This window comes from Sarcophilus harrisii, chromosome 3, assembly GCF_902635505.1.
Source record: "Sarcophilus harrisii chromosome 3, mSarHar1.11, whole genome shotgun sequence".
Classification (NCBI taxonomy): Eukaryota; Metazoa; Chordata; class Mammalia; order Dasyuromorphia; family Dasyuridae; genus Sarcophilus; species Sarcophilus harrisii.
In genome coordinates, this window is record NC_045428.1 from 77547009 (window position 1) to 77573501 (window position 26493).

At 40.6% G+C, this 26493-nt stretch overlaps 1 protein-coding gene across 4 annotated transcripts in view; it reads right to left on the minus strand.

Moving 5' to 3' along the window:
• NRP2 (neuropilin 2) overlaps positions 1-26493 on the minus strand; it is a 147954-nt gene that overhangs the window by 38341 nt on the left and 83120 nt on the right. For 2 of the 4 annotated variants that reach the window (XM_012546409.3, XM_023500682.2), the window contains exons 11-15: positions 22851-22967; positions 19413-19553; positions 4461-4723; positions 2513-2609; positions 1062-1097 (exon numbers count right to left, since the gene is read on the minus strand). In XM_012546409.3, the coding sequence (XP_012401863.1) occupies positions 1062-1097; positions 2513-2609; positions 4461-4723; positions 19413-19553; positions 22851-22967 (654 nt within the window). The remainder of the gene's footprint in view (positions 1-1061; positions 1098-2512; positions 2610-4460; positions 4724-19412; positions 19554-22850; positions 22968-26493) is intronic. The other 2 variants (XM_023500681.2, XM_023500683.2) reach the window with 1 other exon arrangement.

The window sequence follows — 26493 nt, forward strand, 5'->3', positions numbered from 1 at the left end:
GTGAGATCCAGTAAATCTTAACAGGGCATAATAGCATCACACAACTCTATTTGCATAGAACAGGATATCATTAAACACTGCAAATATAGAGAAGAGTAAGTGGGTGTTTCTATGTGCAGCTCATACACAGGTAAGTATAGAAGGCTAAATGTCCTGTACTTGGGGTACATCCCCTCCTTTCACAATACATTAATTACCTACTGATAAAGACTTGAGGAATGTCACTTTTATGGGGTTATGGGCAGGAAAACACGAAAAGCCAACAAAATTTCCACAGCACAGAGAATTTCCATTCATTTGGAGTCTGAAAAAGGTCTCTCACTTTCTAAATGAGATGGGCTCCCTCAGTTCTATTGTTATTGCTGTATGCTCAATTGACTTTAACAGGGAGATTTTTAAAAAATCTCATTTTTCTATTTTCTAGCCCTATATTTGAAGTCTTCTGTTCCAGAAATATACCATTTCTCCCTGTTTCTTTTACTTTTAAACATCAACTTCTGAACTCTAATTGTCCCTCCTTCTGACAATCATTTCCAGAGTCTACTTCCTAATTTTCTTCCTTTACAAAACCACCTGCCATTATACCTTATAGTAGAATAATTGAGACCGCTGTCTTAGTGCCTGGAAACTGGAAAGAAACCATCTTCATGCTAAAATAAATCATTGCCACCTCATTTCACTTTTAATTTGCTACTGATTTCTTCGTTAACTCTGTCTACTGGCTCTCTTTCCACACCATTCATACATTTCAAGCCTCGTTGCTCCCCATTGGTCAATGTAGGGCGAGAGGTTTATCCATAACCTATTTGTCTCTATTATTGGCTCCTAAACTTTAATTAAACAAGAGATAGTAAGATTCTCAATCCCTTCTCCTACAGCTGCAGGCATAGTTAGCACCATCTAGCGATGGGAAGATATATCACCCATTTCCCCTAACTAGTACCACCACAAAGATTTGCTCAAAATTAGAGAGGACTACTTTTCAGATTCATATTACATGGGACAGAAGGGTAGGAAGGCAGAAGAACAGCATATACGTATATTTTTAAAGTATCTTTTACCTGAAAAATTCTCACCTGGAAAAGCTGTGATAGGTTCTGAAAGAGAAAAAAAGATGCTTTATATTAGAAAGATGAAGGCAAAAGTGACAATGGAATAGGATGAAAGAAGATAAATTATGTCTAATAATTTTTCTGTAACACCCTCTGGCCTTGGTTCTGAAATAGCAAACCCAAAAGCACACGGGCCATATCTTTTACATATTCTATACCATACCTAACACATCATCAGAGGACAAAGGTGCTTAAAATTTCTTTGGAACAAAAAAATCCTTCATGGATTAATAGATCCCCAAAGTATTGTAATCAGTTACTTATAACTGATTGCTTTTTCAGAGCCTGGATCACTTTTAGATGATGGGAGCCTAGGAGTTTCCCTGAGGGGCCAGCGCAATCCCAGGTGCTGGTGATATCACCTTATACACACATGCCCAAGACAAATGTGCCAAGAAAAGCACTCTGTGAGTTATTAGAATTACTGCTCAAGTCAAAGAAGCTCTAGTCCCTTTTCAATGCTACCTGTTTTCTACACAAGCATAACTCTAGTGCCCACAGTGAGTGTTTATGGCATGGAAGACAAAATGTCTAGCAAAGCAATAGCAGGGAGACCCAGGTAGGAAAACGTTAACCCCGAGGTAAGACAAAGAGTGGGAAGTGTGTCTCTCATTGAGATTTACAAAGATATCTGACCAATAAGAAGATATTGCACCTTGCTCTTCTAAGGGGTCATTGAGCTACTCAATGAACACTGGGCAATTTTCCAGTAACCATTTAGCTTGTGCATTTGGTGGATAAGATACCAAATTTCCAGTAACCTGCTTTATCTGCCAAGATTTCCCCTGTAATCCAGTCAGGTAGAGTAATCAATCCTTAAGTAATCATGCTATTTTGCTAACACAGTGTAAGCAGTTTTTGTTTGTTTGAATTTTTAAAAAAAATCTGTTTGGTGGGAGGGGTGTGGTTTTAATTTTTACTTGCTTGTGAAGGTTTCCATTAAGTATATCAAAATCTCTGAGCATATAATCCAGACTGGCAGGTGGTTTTCATCCTGTAGCATTTTCCTTGCTAAAAGCTAGAGTTTGACGATGGGGTCTTGAAGTTCAGAAGTTCTTTATGCTTATTGTACATCTATTTTTGATTGAGAACATGGCTTTGCCTCGTGTCACATTTAAGCTATTCTGAACGGTTCCAGGGAATTATACCCACTTTTAAGCTCAAGCACAGGAGCCTTTATTCTATAGATTCCAATTTCCCCTCTCTCTTTTCCCTTTTCTTTCCTTAGTAAGAAGAAAAAGAATAGCCCTCCCCTTTTAGCAAGGTAACAACTGAGTTTGTGCCCCAAGTTGAATCCAAGAAGCACAATATCTAACACGGTGATATACTATTTTTTGGTGTATACATTAGCACTTGTTGTCTAGTTTGGAACAGCTAAGAGGAGACAGATGTTAACATACCCATGCAGTTCTCTAGAGGGATATCAGTGCCTATCCGGATATCATCGATGGCAATCTCTCCAGAGCGTCCTTTGCCTAGAATTCCCTCGAACACAATCTATGAAAACAATCAGAACAAATCCCATGGTTAGGTGAAGTTTCCATGACCAAATAGTGCAAAGATTTCTCCTTTCCTCCCTACTTGTCTTTATTTATGTATTTGTTTGCTTGTTTATTCATTCATTCATTTATTGCACCTGGTATGCATCTGTTGACCACATGGCAGCAGCATTAGAAATCTTAATTTGAAAAGAGGTGGTTCAAATCAAATGCATATTTGAGGGGGTGGAGGGAGAAAAAAAAAAACACACACACACACACAACAAGGTGATGAATTTTTATGTTCAGTTACTAGAACATGTTGATTAAAAAGAACCATAATTGGTTCATGTTACAAGGAGGGGAACTAACCCGAATTATGTTTTAAAGTCCTCCCTTTTTTTTTTTTCTTCAATACCCAAGTTGGATATTTGGAAGCATTCTTATAATTCAGAGGAAATGAATAGGTTGAGACACTGTGAGAAAGGGAACATATGGATTCACTTTGCTTTGAGGGCACAGCTTCCTTATGGGTACACCATTATAACTAGGAGAAAATGATTCTCAACAATATCCCTCTAACACAGGGATGGGAAGGGCAGTGAGCAAACAGAGGTGTCTTTGCTCTGTGATGTTAAATCATCACTCTTTTTCTCTCCCTCACTCAGTTCTCTCTCTGCAAACTAGCACATGTCCTCTGGCAAGCTAAGCAAACAGTTGGCTGCCTCACTCGCCATCTGTTGCTGCTTCATAACTGGGGAGGAGAAGGTTAATGCTAAAGCTGGTGTGGAGTCACCTATTCCAAAGGGTGGCTCGGGTGATTTCTGCCCAGCCTACCAGCATCAGAGCAGCTCCCACCTCTCATTTCTGTCTCTCAGTCTTTCTGTCCCTCTGTCTCCTTCCCTCCTTCCCCTCCCTCATTCCTTTCCTCCCATCCTTCCCTCTATTTTCCCCTCCCTTCCTTACAGTATCCCTCTCTTTCTCTGTCTCTGTGTGTCTCTGTTTCTTTCTGTCTCTCATTCTCTCTGCCTCTCTCTCACTGTCGCTCTGTCTTGTTCACACATTCTCTCTTTTTCTCTGTCTCTCTGTGTGTCTATTTGTCTTTGCCTCTGTCTCTTGCTATCTCTCTCTGTCTGCATTCTCTCTGTTTCTATATCTTTGTCTCTGTGTCTTTCTGTCTCTCTCTCACACACACTTTCTCCCTCCCTCCCTCCCTTTCTGTCCTCCTTTCTCTTTCTCTCTCTCTCTCTCTCTCTCTCTCTCTCCCTCCCTCCCTCCCTCCCCCCCTCGCTCCCCCTTTCCCTTCCCTTCTCTATCTCTCTCTCCAGCAGAGAGCATAAAAGCCAGAGTGGCTGGGAGAGAAATGATTAGTTTAGGACTCGCTCAGATCTGAGGGGCCACAGAGAGAGCAGGCAGCTTCCACTCCCCTTCCCTGGCTCAGATTCATTAAGGCAGGTCAGGAAAGGCTGTTTATATTTCCTTCAGAGACTCTTAGACATAGCTTTTCCCTTCGAGAGGGGAAGGTTTGTTTGTATTTATTTTTCTGGCTTTTGTGGCCCTTTGTCAGGCTAGCAGATAACAATCTAAAATAAAATGGAGAAGGGGAAAAAAGCATTTGTCCGGAGAAGATTTCAGCAATAGAGAAGCAATAGGAGGAACAAAGAGCTAAGTCTGGGTGTATAGATAGGCACATTCTGAATAACAAATAAGAGTGTCATTTAGTTGCTATGGCAACGGGAGAAACACAATGAAAACTGGGGAGCTTAACCACGTTCCCTGTTGATGAATGGGCACAGCCCTTTGAAATATTGAAATCAGGCTCCAGATGATTCCCTCCAATCTTCACACAAATCTCCTCTGATCACCTCACCTGATACTCCATTTCATCACTCGGCAAGATGATCCTTCCTTGTCTCCACTCGCTGCCTTGGTCTTCCCGGATGACCCAGAGGAGCTTGCTGGCCTGGCTCGCCTTGCGAACCACTTGCAGGGCGATGCCGTTGCCACCTGTGGCTTGGTACTGGAATTCCATGCAGACGGGGCTTCTGGGCAGGTAGAGGGCAGGGCTGATGAGCCGGCCGTGCTGGTCCTCTCTCCTTCCGTTACTCTGGAGCCTCAAATAGTTCCTACCATCTGCCAGAAACAGACCCAAAGCAAGATGGTGACATTAGCCGCTGCCAATGACACGGAGTTTCCAAAGCAGACCCCGGTGGGCCAGGACCCTGGGGCGAGAGATGGGGCAAAAAGAGCTGCTGATTTGATTTCCCCCCCAAAAAAACCGACTTTGCCTAAGTGTATGGGATAGTGGCTGCTGATCAAGTCCCCAAAGCCGCCTCCCCTAGGCTGCTGTGTCTAGCCTTTACAACATCTTGCCTCCAGCTCTGATCACAAAGGAAGCATTTTAGCTGTCATATCTCCACACACGATGCTAGATGGCTTCTGGGACTCAGAGACACCTATCATCATTTAGAAACCGCAGTCTGGATGTTTTTAAGGAGGAGGAGGTGGGGTTTGGGGAAGTGGCAAGGGTGCCACCAAATGGGGTGCCCACCTCCCACTCCCTTCCCGATCGGGCCTGGGGAGCCTTGCACTTGGCTGCCTTTTCACAGAAAGCCAGACACGCACAGATCCAATGATAACAATAACCGTCATTATCGCTAATGAGCTCTGGGGGCCTCTAGTACAGAGCTTCACTTTTAGCACCGAATATAAATATCCTAGAAAATTAGGGTTTTCCCCTTCCAGATTTTTGGAGAATGACTTTAATTGCTGTTTGGTTTCAAATAGAAATCAAATACCAAGCAGAATACCAAGTTCCCAATACTGTGGGCTAGGACCGTTCCTGCCAGTTCCGGGGCCAATAAAAAACTGGTGCCAGTGGTTTGCACCTGCAAATCCCAACTTGGGGGGGGGGTATCTGACCGCTTGTACAAAGGACAGGTTGGCCCTTACACATGTAAATCAATTGCATCTGCCTCTGGGTAAACATAAAACACTTCTGTTCTAGAACTATGCCTAAAAATCTATAGCTAAGTGGAAGGAATACCATTTTCGCTGAAGACCCAGCACAGAACATAGAAAAGAAACAGCCAAACACCTTGATAGCATCCACAGCTGGGTTACATGTAGGTAAAATAGACATCTCGGGGAGGTAAGGAAGGAGACTGAAGATCCCAAGACCTTAGCACCTTGCTAATAGCTAGTCATTTGCCACCCATCTGCCACTGCCATCATGGCTAACATCATCCTGACTAAGCCAGGACAGGGAGATCCAAGAGGTGGATGCCCTGGAAGTTGCACAGAAAGCAGCTGCCTCTTCTCCCCTCTGGCCCACTCCTGTTTCCTAGACTCAAGAACGAATGTATTTGTACATCAAACATGGCTCTCTCTGATTCTTTCTAGCTCATTTCTAGCCTTCCAGTTAAATTACACAAATTTCAGAGCATATGCTCTGACTTCTGTTACTGCCTTATCCCCTCCCCCCCCAAATCATCCTGAATTGAATTTGGCTCCCGGCTCCCTGCCCTGCCCTCCCAAGTTGCAAAGAAACAAAACAAAAGACCAAAACAAGTATGATCTCTTTTTACAGAGTGTGAGTGGTTTCCATTTCACACTCAAATAAGCACAGGGGAGATTCTAAAAACTCTAACAGCAACAAACAACTATCTTAGTAAGGTAATAGCATTTAAATTCTCTTTGATGGAAGGAGACTACCCTGGGAATAGACTCAACTTGGCATTCAAGGCCCTCTATAATCTGGCCCAGTCCTTCCCAACCATGGTATTGCCAACATACTTTTCAAGCTGGAATCATTTCACTCTTCCATACCACAAATACTTTGTTTTTATTCGATGTCTGGGTTTTTCCCTCCCCATTCCACCCAATCCATATGAATTTCTCCGTACTCTCAATTTCTCTAGCTCTGTATCATTCACTCATTTGGGCATGTAATTACACATTGCCTATGACTCTGTTGCTAGATTGTTTGATTTTTAGCTTCCCTTTGCACTGAATAAGAGGCTTCTAGAGGACAGGAGCCATGACTTGCCTTTGTTCTGGTTCTTCCACATAGCTGGAATGCATTTTTTCCACCCCTATTTCTTAAAGTTCCTGGCTTCCTTCACAGGACTTTATCTCAAGCTCTACCATCTACCTGACATCTCTCAGATGCTAGTGCCCTCTCCCTGAAAAAAAAAAAAAAAAAAACTACTTTATACTTTCTTTGTATATATTTAGTCTTCATTATCTGTATATGTGTTCTTTTCCCCCAATAAGATGCAAACTCCTTGGAGGGTAAGATTGTTTTGCTTTTGTCTCTGGGGGTCCAGTGCCTAATCTGGTGCTTGTCACATAGCAGGTATTCAACAAATGCTTGGTGAATTAGTGAATGAATGACATATTTTTTCTATCACTTTCTGCACCTATGTGAATATAGGCACTTAAATATATATTATATATATATGTATGTATGAGATTAATTAATGATAAATGAATGGGAAAAATTACATCTGTTGATATACTGGAGATACAAGAGTGTTAGATACAAGAGTGTTTCTGAGCCAGGGGTCCTTCAAATTCATATAAGCCTTCTAAAGCTGTTTCCCATTCTCTTCTGAGGAAGAGTCCCAGACTGGTCATTACAACTATCTGATTATCCAATAAACCATCCACTGACCAAAGAGGTCCTCTCTCCCACCCCCTGTAATTCAAAAGTGATCACTTGCTTCTTCTCCTCATGGGTGAAAGAAATTGGATTTCAAAGATTTGGCATCCCACTTTCTCTTTCATATTTTTCTCTAACAACAAGACCTACTTACTGACTAAAAATTGCTTGGCAAGAAATGCTGTCACTCGTGTGAATTTATGTTCTTAAGAGGCAGGGAGACAGTGCAACAGTGAGAAATTACTAGGTGGAAAAGGAATCCATGTGGAGGTGTGGAGAATGCTGCTAGTAAGAGTCTATTTTACTTCCATATATTGCTACCCAAACAAAGGGCATCATTAGGCCAAAAACCTTACAGAGTTACTCCCCCAGGGAGTCGGGGATGCCTTAGTTCTTTCTCTACATGAAGGTGATAATACTGTAGTTTGTGTGGCAATTCTGAGGACCAGGGAGTTAATACTGGTGAAGTGCTAAGTAGTGTGCAGGCTGCTGACGGGAACATTATTCACTCCTGACATCCAAGCTAATCCACTCATCTGTGGGATCCGGAGACTAGCAATGCTCCAGTTTTCACTCTGTTAAATCATTTGCTCCCTACTTGCCTATTAAGTGCTATGAGCTCTGGGGAAGAAAAAGGATATGCAAATTTGAGGAATTAGTAGCAGATATGAGTTAAGCACATGCTGAGCTGAAAAGTATCTCTTGCCCTTCACAGAGGGATATCATAACTGATCCAAAGTCATGGTAGAGATTGGGTCCAAAGTAGCATAAGTTCAAGGAAGGTTAGGAGAGATTTCATTTCAATGGTTTGGTCTCAGAAGTCTAGACTCCTGAAAAGGAGTCTTTGGTCTGACGTGAAAACTTCTAAAAGATTTCTAGACTACAATGAATCTAGAATGGACCAACTCATGATATGTCAGTTTTGGAGAGGATTCCAGAGGGTTATCTTAGTTCAAATTGAATGAGGAATCCTGAATAAGAAATCGCACCAGCAACACACCTGCCATGTACCTTGCACTTTAAGTCCACAAGTGACAGGAAATTTACTATTTAAACATGCTATTATCACAAGACAGTACGGTTCTCCCTTTCACATTGTGATTTGACTCACTGCAGTTTCAATAGAGCACAGGTCAGCATAAGAAATTAAATGGGAATTTATTGGGAGTTTTGCAGAAACTGCACACTGAGATCAGCAGATGAGACAGAAAAAGTAAAAAAACTCAAGAAATGCATAAAATATATGCATAGTATTACATAACATCAACATCTACTGTATCAACTAGTTGCCCCACTTCTAATTCTTTCAAGAAGTCCATCTATGGTTTGGTTTTGAGCCATATTGTCATCCTCATTGCCTTCCTCTGAAAGTGTTCCAGGGTTATCAATAATCCAATACTTCAAGTATACATTATTTCATCAGTGTGGATATTCCTTTCATCGACTTAGATCCCCGTCCTTTGCCATCTCACTAAATAATCTTTATGAGTTACTCTGGCAGAGAAAAATTCACCAACTGGTGGACAATTTTCTGATGATAAGTGTCTGTGAACTTAGCACGGTTCCAAGAAGAATCTCAATTGAACTTGTAAAGCATCTTTCCTAAAATGGGGTGCTCAGAACTAAATATAATATACCAGATGTAGTCTGTCCAGGGCAGAGTAAAGCAGGACTCTTATAATTTCTTTTGCTTTAAATATTATCTTTCCATTAATAAAGTCTAAGAGTTCCTCAGCTCTTTTGATACCCACATTACCCTACTGCCTCATAATGAAGTAAAAAAAATCATCAGTCACTGATGTCTGCAAGATCAGATTCCCCTGATTTATCCAAATTTTTGTCAGAAACAAAATCCATCCTCCTTGAACCCCTTAAGCCTTCTGACCTGGTTGGTCCCATTAGGCTCTAATTATCCCCCATAGTTTTTCCATTCAATGATAGTAGGTGGTGGTACAGTCTTACACTAATATAGAATGTTGGGTTTGAAAGGAATCCCCAGAGATCGTGTAGTCCACCCCCTGCCTCCAGGCAGCTGTTCTTAAATATCCAAAGAAGCAGATGTTGACTCTTGGAGAAGGAGATTCCTCAGACTCATCATCTGTGCACTCTGCTGTCTAATAGCCTTCACCATGAGAACATTTCTTCTATCCAGCCACCATTTGTGCTGCTGTCATTTAAAATCCATTGCTTTTTCTCATTCTCTCCATGATGGAGAACATCCGGTCTAGACCATCTCAATAGAGGGTGGGTATGGGAGAAAGAGGCAGGGCTGTCAAGTGTCTGACCACCTTAATCCTTCCAGCTGTTAGCTCTCCCACTCAAAATAATGCTTCTCTCCAACAAACTGTAAGCTCATTCCTTAACGAGGAATGTTCTCCTTTATATATTTGTATCCCCAATGCAATGCCTGGTACACGTGCTTAAATCAATGTCTTGTGATATGATTTGTGACCATTCACATAGGTACAGGCAGTTAAACCCTCCCCAGTCACAGACATAGATCTGGATCTAGAAGGGATCTTAAAGGCCATCTTGTCCAACTCTCTCAATTTACAGAAGAGTGGAAACCTAGGAAGTTTTAAAGGAACCTGCTCAAGTAATCTCTGACCCCAAAGCTGGTGTAATCTCCACTGGACCATGTGGATCTCTCTTCCCTTGTCCAAGAGAGGTGATCTTGGAACTTCAGAATTTCTGTTTTCTAGTCATTTGGTCATCTCTGTTAAACCATTGTGTGTCCCACTTGTCTATTAAATGCTATGAGCTCTAGGGAAGAAAGATGATATGCAAATTTGAGGAATTAATAGAAGACATCAACCGAGCGCATGCTGGGCTAAAAAGTATCTCTTTCCTTTCACTGAGGGAGGCCAGCACTCATCCAAAGTCACAGTGAAAAGTAAATCTGAGGAGGAGTGGGAGAAATCCCAGTTCAATATGACCTTGAGAATTCCAATCTAATCTCAGAGATTTAACTAATTTTTAGAGTCTTTAAGTTTGGTATTTACTCTTGGGAGATTCTATTACATCACAGGACCTGTGAGTGAGTGTGATTTGAAAAACCCTAAGATATGGCTAACCAGGACCCAGCCAAATCATAACAACTCCCCCAAAGAGCTTTAAGATTTACAAAATACATTCCCCACAAGTCTCCATGAGATAGAGAGAGAATGTATTATGGTCCTCATTTTATAGAGGCGAGAACTGATGTCTATAAAAGTAGATTTTCTTGCCCAGGGTCACACACCTGGGAAGCATCAAATATGCAATGCAAACTCAGGTTTCCTGTCCAGTATTCAGGACCTGAGGATGCTAAGAGGGCAAAGAGTATTCTTTTGAAAGAAGCAGGCACTTGATATTCTCCAGACTTTTTATGAGATTAGGAAATGGCTTTCAGAGGGACGGGTCAGAGATAAGCATGAATGTGATAAAGGAATAACTATATATTGAGGGCCAAAGGCTACGTTCAATTTGTTGGGTTGGTACTTGGAAAATAATTGTGTGACCCAGTAGAGTCAGTATATGGAAGAGCAAGGTGTGAGGGAGGGAGTAAAGCTGGAACGAGGGTGATCTCCCATCTAGAGAGGAAAGGGAGGGGATTAGTCAATGCACAGCAAAGAAAGCAGGAAGCCCGAAGCTCCAGCTGTGAACTAAGCCCTAAAGTGAGAAAAAAACCGTAAAGTTGGAAAAGGGCAAATCCCCATCCCAGGCTCTCTCCAACATTCATGCCATGTAATCTCAACAAAATACAAACTGGGATGAAAAAAACTTCCCGATTCAATTTCTGTCTGGGAAATCATAGATTTTAGAGCTCCTCCTAATTCTAATTTGAGAACAGGGGGCCCAGAGTGGGCCTGGGGTATCATGACAGTGCATGACTGATACATGACAGCTCTTTCTACGGTCCCACACAGTCTCTTCAAAGGGATGCTCTGCTGGGCCCAGGGAGTGTTCAATAAATAACCTGTTGATTGAGTCGGAGAAAGGTAGGCATGAAATCAAAAGGGTCAATCTCCTAACTTGATAGGACTCAAACAAAACAGATGTGTTAAGGAGCTCTACCAGAACAAGATAATTGTCAAGTTAAAGGAAAAAGCAGCATGCTTGAGCCCCACTGTTCTTGTAGCTAATGGTCCTTGTGCCATTAATGGACAGCTTCCAGCAAAGAAAGAACAATTGAAAGGAAATATGTGTAGCTGCTGAAATAAAGGGAAGAAAAAACATCCCAGAGATACAATCCCTCTCCGTCAGGACCTGAAATACTTTGGAGGCATTCTCCTGGATCTCTGACTCAAAACATCTGTTGTTACCCATGACACCGTAAAAACAATCCCATGGGGATGGACAACAAAAGTTCAGAAGGTCAGAGAGACATCTCAGAGGATGGGGCCATTCGAGCATTGTTAACCTGCTGCTGTCTCAGGAATGGGGGTCTCTTGATATTTCACCTGGAGATTTATAGCTGCATCTGGCTCTGGTTGAATGAGAGCAGCACAAATACGTGACCCCTGCTGGCCTGATAGCAATGCAATCGATTGTGCTTGCATCTTACCAAATTCTCAGATAAATCACCGATCTGTTTCTCCTGGCTATTGGAAAGCCAAACACACCATCTGTCCAACACACACATCTCCTGGCTAGCAACTTGCCCTCCTACTAGAGCAACCATCTGAAAGAATATTCATTCGCTGCCACGGGAGAGGTAGTCTCTTCATATAGGTCATGGTTAAAACATGAATTAGCCCCTCAGCTGGCTTCTCCAGATCATTCTGCATTGGCCTAGGTCCCTAAATTAATATTCGGTTAAGGAAAACAGGACTCTGATGATCTCAGCAACATGCATCCAAGGTTTTTCCAAAACACTTGCTTTTCGTTGAGAACCAATTGTCTCAGGCTTGGTCTTCTGGGAATCTACAGCTGCTCTACTGCTATCTCATGTGGTAATCCCAGATTCATGACCAGTACCTGCTTCTTATCCTCTCCTTTTCCTCACTCTCCACATACTGGCAGGCAGCCCTGACCTTCAAGACCTCAGGCTAAGTAAAAGAATCCAAATTTTACCTGCTGTCTCTTCTGTGAAAATGGGGATATTTCACTCCATGCCCTCTTCCTTACTAATTACTACTTACAATGACTAATTACTAAGCTTTCCTAAACTATTATTTTTATTTATATCTTTTATTTTTATATCACATTCTTTTTTGAATCTACTTCTCCCCCATCCTACTCAGGCAACAAAGAATAAAAGAAAAAGTTTGAAAAAAAAATCAGTTTGGCAAAACTAACCAGCACATTAAACAAGTCTGACACTATATTCTATACCCACAATTCTTCACTTCTACAAAGGGTGAGAGAGAGTATACACTTATGATTATTCCAGTATTCCAGATTCTTAAAAAAAGTGTCAGAGTTGTTTTGTATGCTGTTTTCCTGGTTCTGTTTAGTTTATTCTGTATTAGTTCACATGTCTTCCCATGCTTCTCTGGGTTCTTTATAGCTATCACTTTTTAATGATATACTGATATTCCATCACATTCATGTGCCACAATTTATTTAGTCATTCCCTAGTTGATGAATCTTGATTCGAATTCTTTGTATGACCAAAAAAATGTTGCTCTGAACATTTTGGGGCCTTTACTTCTGTCTTTGACCTCCTTGAGGTCACAAGTCTCAAAGTTCTCTTCCATTTTCAATTCAAACTACACAATGACCTTCTTTTAGACAAACCACTCCTGGTCTTTAGTGATCTACCAGTGTCTACTGCCTGCAAAACTGAATCCTTTGTATTTGCAGTGACTGTGCCCCAGCCAAACCACCAAACCACAATGGTGTCTTTGAAGGCAATTCAATCATCCCCACCCTGCCCCCATCTAGTTTTTAGCTTGTAAGCCCCACCTGTGGAGATCTTCAGAACTTAGTTTGCCCACAGAATCATGGCTAAATCACTGTCAAAATCACACTAATTAGGAAACCACTTTCCTTACCTTGTACATAAACACCATCCACCCATATCCACACTTAATTTTCTTGTACATAATTGTCAGGGTGAGTCATTCCCAGCTCTAACGAATCAATTCAATGGCCCAATCAGCTACTCAATTCTTAGTCAAGACAACCTAAATAAGGAGCTAATGAGGCAATCGCTTATATTTCCCAAGGGTATTAGGCCTCTGCAAATCCCACTTATAGAACAGTAGAATTCCTGAGTCATTCCCAGTTGAGTTCCATATTTGAACTTTGAAGCAAAAGGCCCTGTTCTTTCAACCCCTTCATGGGTAAATATCATGACCCCGAGCTTGTCGGTTCATAATGAAACACAATTCCAAATGTCTCTGCCTCTGGTCTCCCTTCCTGTTAAAATGCTGAGTAATCTAAATGGAGTAGTCCCATAAAACAGCTTTAAGAGAACATTTGATACATGAAGTTCCTCCAAGACTCACGTTTAGGGAGTCTCTGCTGAGCTATTTTATTCCTCTAAAGGTGACCAAAATGGATCCAATCTCGCTTGATACTTGTTATTGCTAGACCGCTTTATCTTGACCATTGACACATCCCGATTTAACAGTCCTTCTATCTTCAGATACTGACAACTAAAATTTCTATAACATATTCAGGTTAATTCAATTCTTCAAGTTTTGTTAAGCACATACTACACTGGAAAGCACAGTGTTAGCCACTGGGATTGCAAAAACGTTAAGCAAAGAAAAGAAAACCAAAAACATTAAAAGTAAAAGCAAAAGCAAAAAAAAAAAAAAAGGAAGAGAGAAGAGAGGAAGAAAAAATTCTGACTTCAGAGATATATTCTGATGGGCAATATAATATGTAAACAGATAAATCAGTTTAATTTTAAGGAAGAAAAGAGAGATAAAAACTAGAAGATCTTACAGATGAAGATACTGAAATTCAGAGAGTTAGAGATCCATGATCACACAGCTACTAAGTGGAACTCGAATCCAGGTCTTGTTGCCTCTCATAATAATCCCTGCGCATTGAACCCTGTAAGTATGTGGCTTTCCTCACATGAAGGTTCTCAGCAAATGCCTGATGCTAGCATTTTCAACAGCAGCACCACAACAAAACTGATATCCACCTCCAACTCCCATGAGAGAAGCACATTTCCCCCAATTACTTGCTTCTTGGTTTACACCAAAGCAAACAGGAGCTGTCGCGATATGATCCACGAGGAGGATAAATGGCTGTGACCTCTCGTTTGGATATCTCTGAGACTCCCCATATCATGCAGAGGAATTCTTCCTTCATCCCTTAGAGACTCAAACCTGATCTTGTAGAAAATACTGTAAACTGTCTCATGAAGAATTCTGTTTATGGATGGGAAGCCTGAGAAAGTCTGTAGGAAATATGTTGTCTCTGAGGAACATGAAAATGGAAAGGATTTCTGTATGCTATCACCTCCACAAAACACAGGAGGACAGAGGTGTCATTCCAAAGTTCAGAGGAGTCAACGAATATTCATTCAGCAAACACTCCTTAAACACCAGCCAAGGCGGGGATCACTGCTGGGGGCTAGGAGGAATACCAAGTTTAGATGCCTTTTTGTAGCTTATGGTTTTGAAACTCCTGTGAATGAGACTAGCTTCCCTCTCACTAATGGGGGTCATGGAATTGCTAACAAGGGAATGAAATGGAGAAAAATCTCAGCAACTCAGAGTACAAGCACAGAGCTTTAAAACAAAAAAATTTGAGTGGACTGAGAATGTATTTGTTGGAAAACAAAAACCAGAAAAATAAAATTAGTATGCATTTTGTCATCTGGGTAGCACAGTGGATGGAGTACCAGATCCCGCATTTGGCAGACCTGAGTTCAAATGTGGCCTCTGACACTTACTATCCTTTGTCTGCCTTAGTGACCTCATCAGTAAAATGGGGATAATAATAGCACCTTCTACCTCCCAGGGTTGTGGTAAGGATAAAATGAGATCATATTTGTAAAGTTCTTTGCAAACCTTGAAGCTCTACAGAAATGTTGGCTGTTATTAGTCAGCCTTGTGTAGCAATCACCACTGACAGAAAAAGACTTAAAAGGGAAAAAAAGAAAAGGAAAAAAAAATCATAGGGAACAACTAAACCAGAAAATATCTGAGGAATTTAAGTAGTTTCTACAGACACTTCTAATCAAATATCGTGTGGATGATGTTTCAACGTGGCCGTTCCCCCTTTCTTTCCTTTGCTCTCACTCCACTGACTCCTTGTGATACTTGATTGGAGTCCCCCCCCCCAAATAAAGTTCATTATTTTAATTTACCTATTTAATAGAAGTGGGGGGGCAGGAAAGGGGGACATATGGTGCACATCTCTTAAAGAGGCAGAATGTTCCCTCCTCTCGTTTGTGAAGTGCAAAAGTGTTTGATAACATAGCAAAGCTTTCAGGTTTGACTTGTAGGGTGCCAGCAACTTTGAACTCCATTAGCATTTGCCCTGCCCCTAAACTAAGCACAGCTGTTTCCTTTCTCCCAACTGCTTACCCTTGGGGCTTTTTTCTTTTCTTTTCTTTTTTTTTCTTTTAAAGAAGAAAAGACCACCCCCGGAACAGAAAAGGCTTTCTATCTCCTCTCACTTGAAATCTGACAGTGAGTTTTATAAGAAGAAGGGAGGTACAAAGGGTGCCCAAAAAAGGATGAGAAAGCAGAGGGAGTGAACATGGGAATGTTGTTATGGTTTTTTCTCTCCTCCCCTGTGTGGGTTACTAACCCCTCTTCTCCAAACTTTGGGGATTGTGCTTAGAAGATGGAACAGGAAAATAATTATTTTCCTTCCTAATTTCTTAAGGCAGGAACAACATCAGACTTAGTAGTTCCTTATGGTTGAACTCCCTTTCTGAACCTTCCTCTCGGCCATATGTTGGACTTCTGCCCAAACTGCAAGCTTGCTCAGAAAGGCCCCCCAAACCACAGGGTGTAATGAATCAGAACGAGTGAAGACAAGGGCTAAAATTCCCGACCAGTAGCGAAATTCCGTCGACAGGGCCTTCAGGTGAGGGGCAACAGCTGGACGTAGCGGAAGAAGAAGGGGAGGTGATGAAGGAAAGGCCGGAGTGACAGAGTCATGAGAAAGTCCCCAAGGTCCCGCTATCTGAAGAGAAATTGGCTCTTGTTCAAGGACTGATGGACTAAGACCTAATTAGTAAAGGGAGATAGGGCCGGAGCTCCGAGAGGACTTGGATGCCATGTTGATGAAAATTAGCAGTCTCATTAAGAGACCTTATTCACGGGCCACAGGGCACAGTGACAAAAGTCCTGGTTTTGTAGCCAAAAGACTAGGCTTCCAATGTAGCCAATCCAAGTCATTATCTTGGATAAGTCACCTAACTTGACAAAGCTCAGTTTCCTCCTTTCTAAAAAAGAAGGGGTGGAGGGAAATTGCTCTTTAAGATTCCTTCCAGGTTTAAATCGATGATCCCATGAACCAGTAAACTTTATCACACTGAACATGACCTAGGTTTGCATTCCTTTTTCACCGGACTTGGAGAAACTGACCTCAAACTCACCCTGCTGCCCCCCTCACACATGCACACCAAGCTTGGCTCCTTTACATTTGGAAAAGGGGGAAAGGGGGGAGAGGCGGCCAATTAATTGGTGAAAGTCTCAAGGGAGAGGAAATGAAATGAAAAATCTAGTCTGGGTTATAAAAATAAGTATTTTTTTCTCCTACTTGCAGGAGGCTCATTATATTAATTAAACATTATTACAGTGAGTGAGATGGGGGAGGGTTATTAAGTCTGGGACTGGGTAAGTGTTCTCTCCTGTTGCCTGAGGCCCTGATGATTTTCAGATATTAATCTTCCAGAGCACTCAAATGCTGAAGAGATAAACACTTGAAATACAAAAATGTTTTTCTCTGCAATAGACACTGTGATCCGATGGGAAAGCAGGCACAGATACACAGGATGCTACACCGTCTATGCTCACCACAAAGCATCTGTCCTCAAGATAATGGTCCCTCCATGAGTGAATGAGATCCAGAGAGCAGAAGAGAGAAGGAAGGGGTGCTTGAACACCAGCCCTGGGTAGTGGGTGCTTTTTTGGAAAAAGCAGTCAAAGCCTTATTATTTTCCCTCTGCCTCTTCCATCCTGCCAGTGCCACCTGTCATGCTGTAGTTCAAGGGGGCCTGCATTCTCTTTTATCTTTAAATACTAAGGGAGACAAAAGTAGGGCGCAGCTATTGATGAGGCCTGATGGGATTACTGAAAGAAAAGAAAGCAAAAGAAGGAAAGAAGGAAAGAAAGAGCAAAAGAGAGAGAAAAGAAAAGGCAAAAGTGAAAGAAAGAAAAAGAGAAAGAAGTGAAAGAGCAAAAGAGAGAAAGAAGGAAAGAATGAAAGCAAAAGAGAGAAAGAAGAAAGAAATGAAGGAAAAAGTAAAAGAGAGCAAAAGAAAAAGAAGAAATGAAGGAAAACATGAATGAGAGCAAAAGAGAAAGAAGAAAAGGATAAAAGAGTGAAAGAGAAAAAAGGAAGAAAGAAGGTAAGTGAAAGAAAGCAAGAGAGAAAGAAGAAAGAAAAGGAAGGAAGGAAGGAAGGAAGGAAGGAAAAAGTAAAAGAAAGGGTAAAAGAGAAAGAGAAGGAAAAAAGGAAGAAAGAAGAGAAACAGATTTCCTAACTTCAAAGAGCTATATTCTACTGAGGTCTAAGGGAAGGAAGCAAAGTGGGAAAAAGAGAAAGGCAGAAGATAAAAAGAGTCAAAGAGAAAAAAAAGGGGAAAAAAAGAAGTGAAGAGAAGGGGAAAAAAGAAGGACCAGCTGTAGAAAATGCCATTTAACTTGAGGTCAATAAATCCTAAGATATGGATATTTTGGATCCGTTATGTAGCCAATCCAGTATGTGGATAGATTTCAAGAGATCCATGAACTTGAATGGGAAAAAAATATATCCTTATTTCAAAATAATTATTTTCCTTTGAATCCTCCATATTTGATTTTATGCATTTAAAAATATCATCCTGAGAAGATGATCAGAGGCTGCAGCAGAATGTATGTATGACATACAAGAAAGGTTAGGAACCCCTCCAAGACAGAGGGAGCCCTAGTACTGGTTGTTCATCTCTGGTTTCATTCCCTTAACAGCCTCTTTCTTTCCTTTAGTTACCAATACAATCTGTTCCCCAACCCTTCACCCTTAACTTTTTCCTTTTTTTTCTTGTTGGCTCTTTCCCATTTAATTTTCATGTTTCCCTGGGCTCCAAATCCTTCTCTTAGTGCAGCTCCAGCCACTTTCCTATATTTTGGTCTATGTGTTATCTTACATGGTTTCTATTTCTATGGCCTAATTATGAACTAAAGGAATTGATGCTCATCTACTAAAAGATGTGAAAAGAAAGAAGAGGAAGACAAGAAGCAAAAAAGACATTTGTAAAAACTGCCCTTCAAAAAAAAAAAAAAAAAAAAAAGAGAGAGAGAGAAAGGCTTAATAATGTTTCAAGGAACAACAATGGCCTTATCAAGGCAAATTGCTAAACCACTTTGCTAGACACATAGTAGTCATTAGAACATTTCAGTCCAACCCCCTTTTTCCCCATAAGACAAGAGTAACCTTAGAGCAATCTCTGTCAGCCTGGAGGGCACCATTCACTGAAGGGGTCAAGGGTCAGTTTTAAGGGGTTTGCTGAGAAGGGACTTGCAAAGCTGTCAAATGTTGGCAGTGGGAACCTGCCTGATACATTCCACAGTGGGTCTAGCTCCTTTTGCTTTTTGTACCATTTCTGTACTTTCTCCTTCCTTCCTTCCTTCCTTCCTTCTATTCCTAGCTCTCTTCCTTCCTTCCTTGTTTGCTTTCTCCTTCCTTCCTTTCTTCCCTCCCTCCTTCTTTTTTTCCTTCCTTCCTTCCTTCTCTCCCCTCCTTTCCTTCCTTCCCTCCCTCCTTCCTTTTTTTTCTTTCCTCCCTCCCTCCTTCTCTCCTACTTCCTTTCCTCCTTCTTGTCTTGCCTCTCTTTCTTCTTTCCTCCTCTCAAATGCCCACACTTGTGGTTATGCTGTAATCCCAAGCATGAGTTTGGGCAGTCTGGGGTGAGGGACCAAGGACCACCTGGCAAGTTTTCATGGAGACTGGATGCAGGGGATGGATTTGGGACCTTACAAGATGATGACTTTAGGATGAAACATTTGGAGAATCTCTTTGTCATGGTCTCCATCTTTAATTCCAAGTCAGGCTTACCTGAAGGAGCACTATCGATGGGACTTGAGCTGCCAGTCCAGGTGCTTGTAAGCCACTTTTCATGGTCATAGAGCCAACCACAGCTTTCCTCCATGAAATCAAAGTTGCAGTTGAAGCCTGGTGGAGGCTGAAAATCTTTATCTAAGAGAGAAAGATAAAGCAAAGAACGACCAGTGACACAGGGTTCCTAGAACAGTCATGGTAGTGCTTTTTAAACATTTGGCAAGTCCTAAGTGGAGAGGAGAGAGATCCACCCTGCTTATTCATTTAATTGATCATCAGCTCTTCAGAGCAGCTTTGGGTCCTGTTCTTCCCAGGACTGGGTGCTAAATCTGTCACTAGTTCCCATGGTAAGTAAATATTAATGAGGGCCCCAAATGCCTTCAAAGCCTTTATTCAGCCCCTCCCACCCATCTCTAAAAGCAGGCAAATGCTCAAATGCTTCCTTTCCTAAATACCAGAATGCCTCAATTGCAGTCTGGCTTTCCCAAGGTATTATTTCAACTCCTGCCAACCTGGTTCTAATATATGATGGAGCAGACCACTGGCACCAGGACAGCTGAAGATGTTTGCCCTCGTGGAAAGGGGCATTGAGGAGAAAGTGATCTCATGGTTGAGGAAAATGGGGAAGTTCCTGTTTATCTCCCTTTGGTATTTGTCTAGCTGTAGAAAGCCAGAGCAGAAAGCTTCTTATCCCTGCAGTGGGCTATGACAGGAAAGGCAGCTTGGCACAAATAAGGAACTTGTGAATTCTATAGCAGCAGCAGCAGCAGGAAAATACTGCAGTTGTTTAACAAAAAAAGATGGGGAGGGGGAGGGGAGAAGATCCACTGACACATTTTTTTTTTTTTTAAAGTGTTGGGCCAGCCAGAAATTGGATTTAGAAATACTGTAAGTGAGGTACCCCTCCGTTTGCACCTTGGGCGGCTGGGGGGGTGTGTGTTATGTTAACAGATCACAGTCTAAAAGAGGTAGAATTGGAAAAGACTTCAAAAGGCATCTAGTCCAACCCCTTTGTCTTATGGATAAGGAAACGGAGGCCCTTGGAGGTTCATTGATTTGGCTAAGAGCACACTGGTAATATCAGAAGCTGTCCTGAATATTACACCAAGCTGTCCAAGTGAAGGGAGGCTTTCCTCTGCCCTCTCTTCAGAAAATGTCCAGCAAGTCCTTCGTCCCATGATTTTTTAGTCATTGGACTGCCTTAAAGCAGGAAAATGGACAAACTGGCTTCTTAAACTCTTCCCTAACTCCAGGATTCTAGTTTATACATAGGTAGGTATTACATCACAGGAGAGAGAGAGAGACAGAGACGGGGAGAAAGGAAGAGGGAGAGGAAGAGGGAGAGGGAGAGGGAAAGAGAGAGGGAAAGGACAGAGGAGAGAGAAAAACTTGAAGTTACAGCCCTATCTGGGCTACTCAACTTCCAAAGATAGAGCAAAAGCTGGTGAGGGTTAACAGTGTGGAGGAAATGAGGTGTTGGGGAAGGGAAGTTAAAAAGTCAGAGAGGCAAAGCTCTTAAGGAGGTCACAAAGTGACTTATAGGGAGTTCTAAAATGAGTAGCTTATTGAAACTAATTGCTTTGCCACGGTAGAGTAGGCTAGGGTAAAGATGCTTGGGATCATGTCAGAGGGGAAAGGTCACTCCTGATCCCAGAGACAGAAGGTAGATGGTGATCACAACTTATTTGCAACTTTTCCCTCTCAAAATAGGATACTTAAGGCTGGCTCTCCCTCTGGCCAAAATTAGCATTAGTTGGGAAGTAACACATGGCAATCATTAAGGGAGCAGCAACCTGTGGTTTGGAAGAGACAGCCAGTGCTCTGCATTGCCCCACCCCACCCACAACCCCCTTTCAATTTTTGAACTTTTTTCGCTTTCAAAATAGAGAGTAATTCAATATACCATAATTTGCCTCCTATTTCTATGTGTATACACAGTATATCAAGAACAAAAGCCCACATCTTTTGCAAAAGAGACAGAAAGAGGGAGGAAGGGAGAGAGACAATGAGACAGAGACACAGAGATACACACACACACACACACACACACACACACATACAGAGACAGAGAGAGAGAGAGAAAGAGGGGAGAAATACTAAAAAACAATTATATTAATCATAGTATGTAATGTTAATAATATAATATAATGTCAATTATATTAATCATAGAAATTCAGCTGCAGCACTCTTGAAATGTCCTTCTGATTGTCATTTAGATAGAAAATACCTCTCGAAACAAGCTCACTCTACTAATCCAATATTGTATATCAATTCATTATGCTTTTCACTTTGGACTCTCAAGCTATCCTAACCATATCTTGGAAGATTCCTAACTCTCCCTTTCTTCTCAACAAAGCACACACAAAAACTTAAATTCATTAATATGCCAAAACTCTGTAATGAAATTATTCTGACCAATGGCTTTCCTCCCTCCCCCCTCAAAAAAAAAAACCATAAATAAAAGTGCATTCCCTAAAGCATGTGCATTAAATTATCATTTTCAATCACATAACTTCAGCATTTATTATTGGCTTTCTTCCCATTTTTTTGATCCTTTTCTTTAAAAAAAGAAAAAAAAGGTCCAGTTGATCAAAGTAGTATCTCTTACTGTCCAAAGGCTGAGCTAGCAGAATTGGGAGATTTCATAATCCTCCTACTAAGCTTATAAAAACCATCTTTATATCTCCATCACTTCCCAAGTCCCTGCTCCAATCTTCCTTCATTTCATTTAATGAACATTTAGTAATGATCAGTAATTTACTGTAAATTGAGGCTGTCAAAGCTTTAAAATCTAGCCAAAAATGCCAGATGTTCCAAAATTTGTGGTTTATTAGGAATGTCCTCGAGCTTAGTGACCTTATGCGTATGATTTAAAATGTGTCTCATTTTCAGGCTCTGCCAATTACTGTCTTTAACTGAGACATACTCAGAAGACCCCAAAATGGAACATAAATTCTCCATGTGAACTGTCAGATCCAAAAATAGATGATCCTTTACTTTTGGGGAAAAAAAATAATGCTTGGGGGTACTTTTCCAAATTTCTACCTCTCTTTTTCTGACTTGCTTTAAGCTGTTTTTGAAATATAACCACACATGAAATTCTTAGGAGGATCACACCAATTTTTACTAGAATCAATGTCACTGTGCTTTCTTCAAGCAAAGTCTATGATATAAAGTAAAGTAGACATTAGACAAGCACCTAGTTAATTTAACCAATAGTTTAATTATCACTCCTATTCCCCTTCTCTATCTCTAAAATGAGTTTGGTTCTTCTAGTTGCTGAGTAGATTTGTTGGAAAAAATATGTCATGATTGTTTGCAAAATTGAACCATGAAAACAATTAATTGATGAGGCAAGTAGGTAGGAACTCTGCAAATTTTGACTTCCCTCAGGATAGGAGTCACCAGGTATCTGGCCTGACTTTGGACACTTACCATCTTCAGCACTGCAGTTTTCACCACAATCCGTGGTTTCCTCATCTGTAGGATACTGGGTGGTTGTCTCTTCATTCTTCAAAGTTGGTCTTAGGGTTTCTACGGTGGGTCTCGTATCTGTGGAAAGAAAATACAAGAGAAATGAATTACTTAGTTATCCTGCTGATGCAGAAAGTTAAAGAAAAAGTGAAATGTCTTCCTGGCAGGAATAGGTACAGAATTTGAGTTATTTCTAAAGTTTGTTTTATTTATGAAATCAATCAATTGACAAGTATATATTGAGTGCCTCTAATGTGCCAGAGGTCCTCAAACTACGGCCTGCAGGCCAGATGTGGCAGCTAAGGACGTTTTATCTCCCTCACCCAGGGCTATGAAGTTTCTTTATTTAAAGGCCCACAAAACAAAGTTTTTGTTTTTACTATAGTCAGGCCCTCCAACAGTCTGAGGGACAGTGAATTGGCCCCCTATCTAAAAAGTTTGAGGACCCCCATGACACTATCCTAGGCATCAGTGATGCAAAGACAAAAGCAAAAGTTCCTTCCTTGAAGGAACCTATATCTTATTGGGGAGAGCACGTACATATTCAAATATCTAGGTAAGTACAAAAAGATACTTGTGGGGAGAAAGCATTAGTAACTGGAAGAGTAATGCAGGCTCAGCTCTGAAGAGAATTAAGGTTTCTAAGAGAGGGAGTATCAGGCAAGGGAGGCAGTCTGTACAAAGGCAGGGAGAGGAGAGGTGGAATGTTGCTCATGAAGAATATTAACAATGTCATTTCATTGGCTGAGCAAAGCACATGAAGGGGAGCAATATATAATAATATGAGTTAGATTGTAAATTCCATAAAGGCAGGGGTTAAAGCTTAACTCTGTACTGCTCTCAGTACATTACACATATTAAGTGCTCAATAAATGTTTGGAGGGTATGAAGCATATAAATTGTTTCATCCTCTGAATAAAAAGCTTCTTGTGGGCATATATAATAATCCTCCCCCTACCCACTATTTATCTAGAAATCAGACTTCTGACAACCCCCACTATAATGCAGAACTCAAATTAGAATTCTGAAAAGCAAAGGACTTTTGACCTGTGAAAATAGTTATTACAAAAGCCTTAAAACAATTCCTGTCATTATTAAGTTCTTATTAACTGCTTTTTCATCCATTCATGTTTTTTTTAATTCATTTTGCTCTGTGGAAAGGTCAATCACCCAGGGCTAAACAATAAAATAAATGTTTACAATAATGACCCTGAATCATGAAATCTGTCTAAAAAGGCAGGAAAGCATGTAAAATGCATACAGTTTAGAAGATTTCTATTTAAACAGTTTAATAAAAAGTTTGTTGTTTAATACATTAAGCTTCAATTATACTAAAAATTCATCTTATTAGTTTTTATTTAAAAAAAAACATTTATTTGGTGCTTGTTGTTGTGCAAGGTATTGTACTGGAAAGTCAATAGGGATAGTCAAAGCCAAATAGGACAAAATTGCTGCATCCAAAATGTTTATAATCTAATAGAAGATACATGCCATGTGTGCAAATAACCCTAATACAAAATGGAATGTGCATACAAAAGATCTAAAACTGAAAACGGAATTCATAGAAGGGAAATATCACTTTTCACAGGGACATCCCAGAAGGCTTCATGGAAGAGATGACATATGATCTAGTCCTTGAAGGTTAAGTAGGATTTTAATAGGCAGAGCCATCAGGTAAGGGCACATCCCAAAAATAAAGGACAATGTGAATAAAGGTATGATGGTGGGAAAGTTCAACTTTGGCTGGCTTCAGAGTATGTATTTGGAAGTAGTGTGAGATAATACTGGAAAGATAGAGTGAAGTTAGATACTAGAAGGAAACACATAAAAGAGTTTTTGGTAGGTAACATGGAGTCCAGAATGTTTTTTGAGCATAGGAGTGATATCAGTGCTATAAAGGAATGTTCAAGATGATAACAGTGGGTAGGATAGATTGATGGGACTGAAGAATGAAAAGAAAGGGGAAAAGAGACTACTCAGGAGGCTGGTGTATATAATCCAAGTAAAGGGAAGAGCCATAATTAAGAATACTAGCATCTGGGACAAATTGATTTGTATGGAGAGTAGAAGAACCATTCCTAAGAAAATCCAGACTATGTTCCTTCAAGAGGTTGGAGATATGAAAGAAAAGAGACAAAGCAGGAAGTTCTATGAGAAATAATCTGACCATAAAATGTTAGGAGAGACACAATCCATCTTCTTCCTTTTCTATCCAAAATCTCATAGGCTAAAACCTCATTCCCTTTCCTTCTGCAAGACCAGACTGTCTACCTCCCCAACTCTTATTGAGGAAGGTGCTATAGTGAAGGGCTGGGTCACAGTGTATAACAACCAGATCCCTTAGATGTTAACACCTGGAGCACAATATCTTATGCTAGTTATAGCTCTAAGGAAAAGTAACAAGAACCTGAAATAGATAGGTGATCATGGGAATGGAAATGAGTTATTGTGGTTGAAGAATCAATAAGATCTGATCAATAAGTGGCCACAATGGTTGGGTCTGAAGCTGAAGGAGATGGAAGAAAAAGACATCTAAGTGACTAGGAGAATGGTAGTGCTTTGAAAAGAAGATGAGCAGTTTGTTTTTTAAAGAATTTTTTAAAAAATTCTTTTATTTAGCCAACACCAAATAAAAATGAGCTTTTCTATGTGCAAACTAGAATACAAAAAGTGGATTCTACATGAAACTAAGAATTTCTTTTATGTAAAACTTGCTTTTCTTTTTAAGCATATGTAATTTTGACATGTAACTTTTAAAGTTTTCTGGTATATTTGTGTTTCCTTCTGGCCCATGGGGCATATTATAGAGGAAAGATGAGGAGTTCATACTTAGACATCAGTATGATGGTGTTATAGATCTCTTCCCCTTATTTATCTTCTCTGTACTAGATAATGATGATTTCCTGAGCTAGACAAAGGAGACTCTGTGTGTGTGCGCAATTGTGTATATATGTATGTATGTATACATATATATGCATATATATTATGTGTGTGTGCATGCAGGCAAGTGAATAGAATATTGGGTCTAAACACAGAAAGAATCACTTGTCAATTCAAATTTGACCTCAGACACTTACTGTGACTGGGCTGTTTACTTTGGTTTTTTTACAACATGAACTGGAGAAAGAAATGGTAAAATACTCCAATATCTTTGCAAAGAAAATCCCAAATAGCATCATGAAATATGGAAATGATTGTTATGATGGAACAAAAATGACTATATATCTAAACATATATGTGGGTGCACATATAAACACATGCATACATACATTTTACCAATTGAACCCATCTCCATAAGTTCATCTGGACCATAAATGTCAAAGTCATAAATAAATCCAGACAACCCGTACCTGCCCTGACTTAACCAGGCACTGTTTGCTTATTTGCCACAGCTGTATGGACTAAACTTTAGTTTAAGGGAACAGAGTGTCTGCTTTTTGGGCACCTCCTTGGAAGCCAAAAATATTTGAGGGCTATGTTATTATTTAGAAAGTAAGTTCCTTGAGTACAGGGAATGAATTATTTCTCTCTTTTTATCCCAAGCACTTAATACAGTGCCAGGCAAGGAGTACTTGCTGAATAAATTATCATTAATTGATTGATA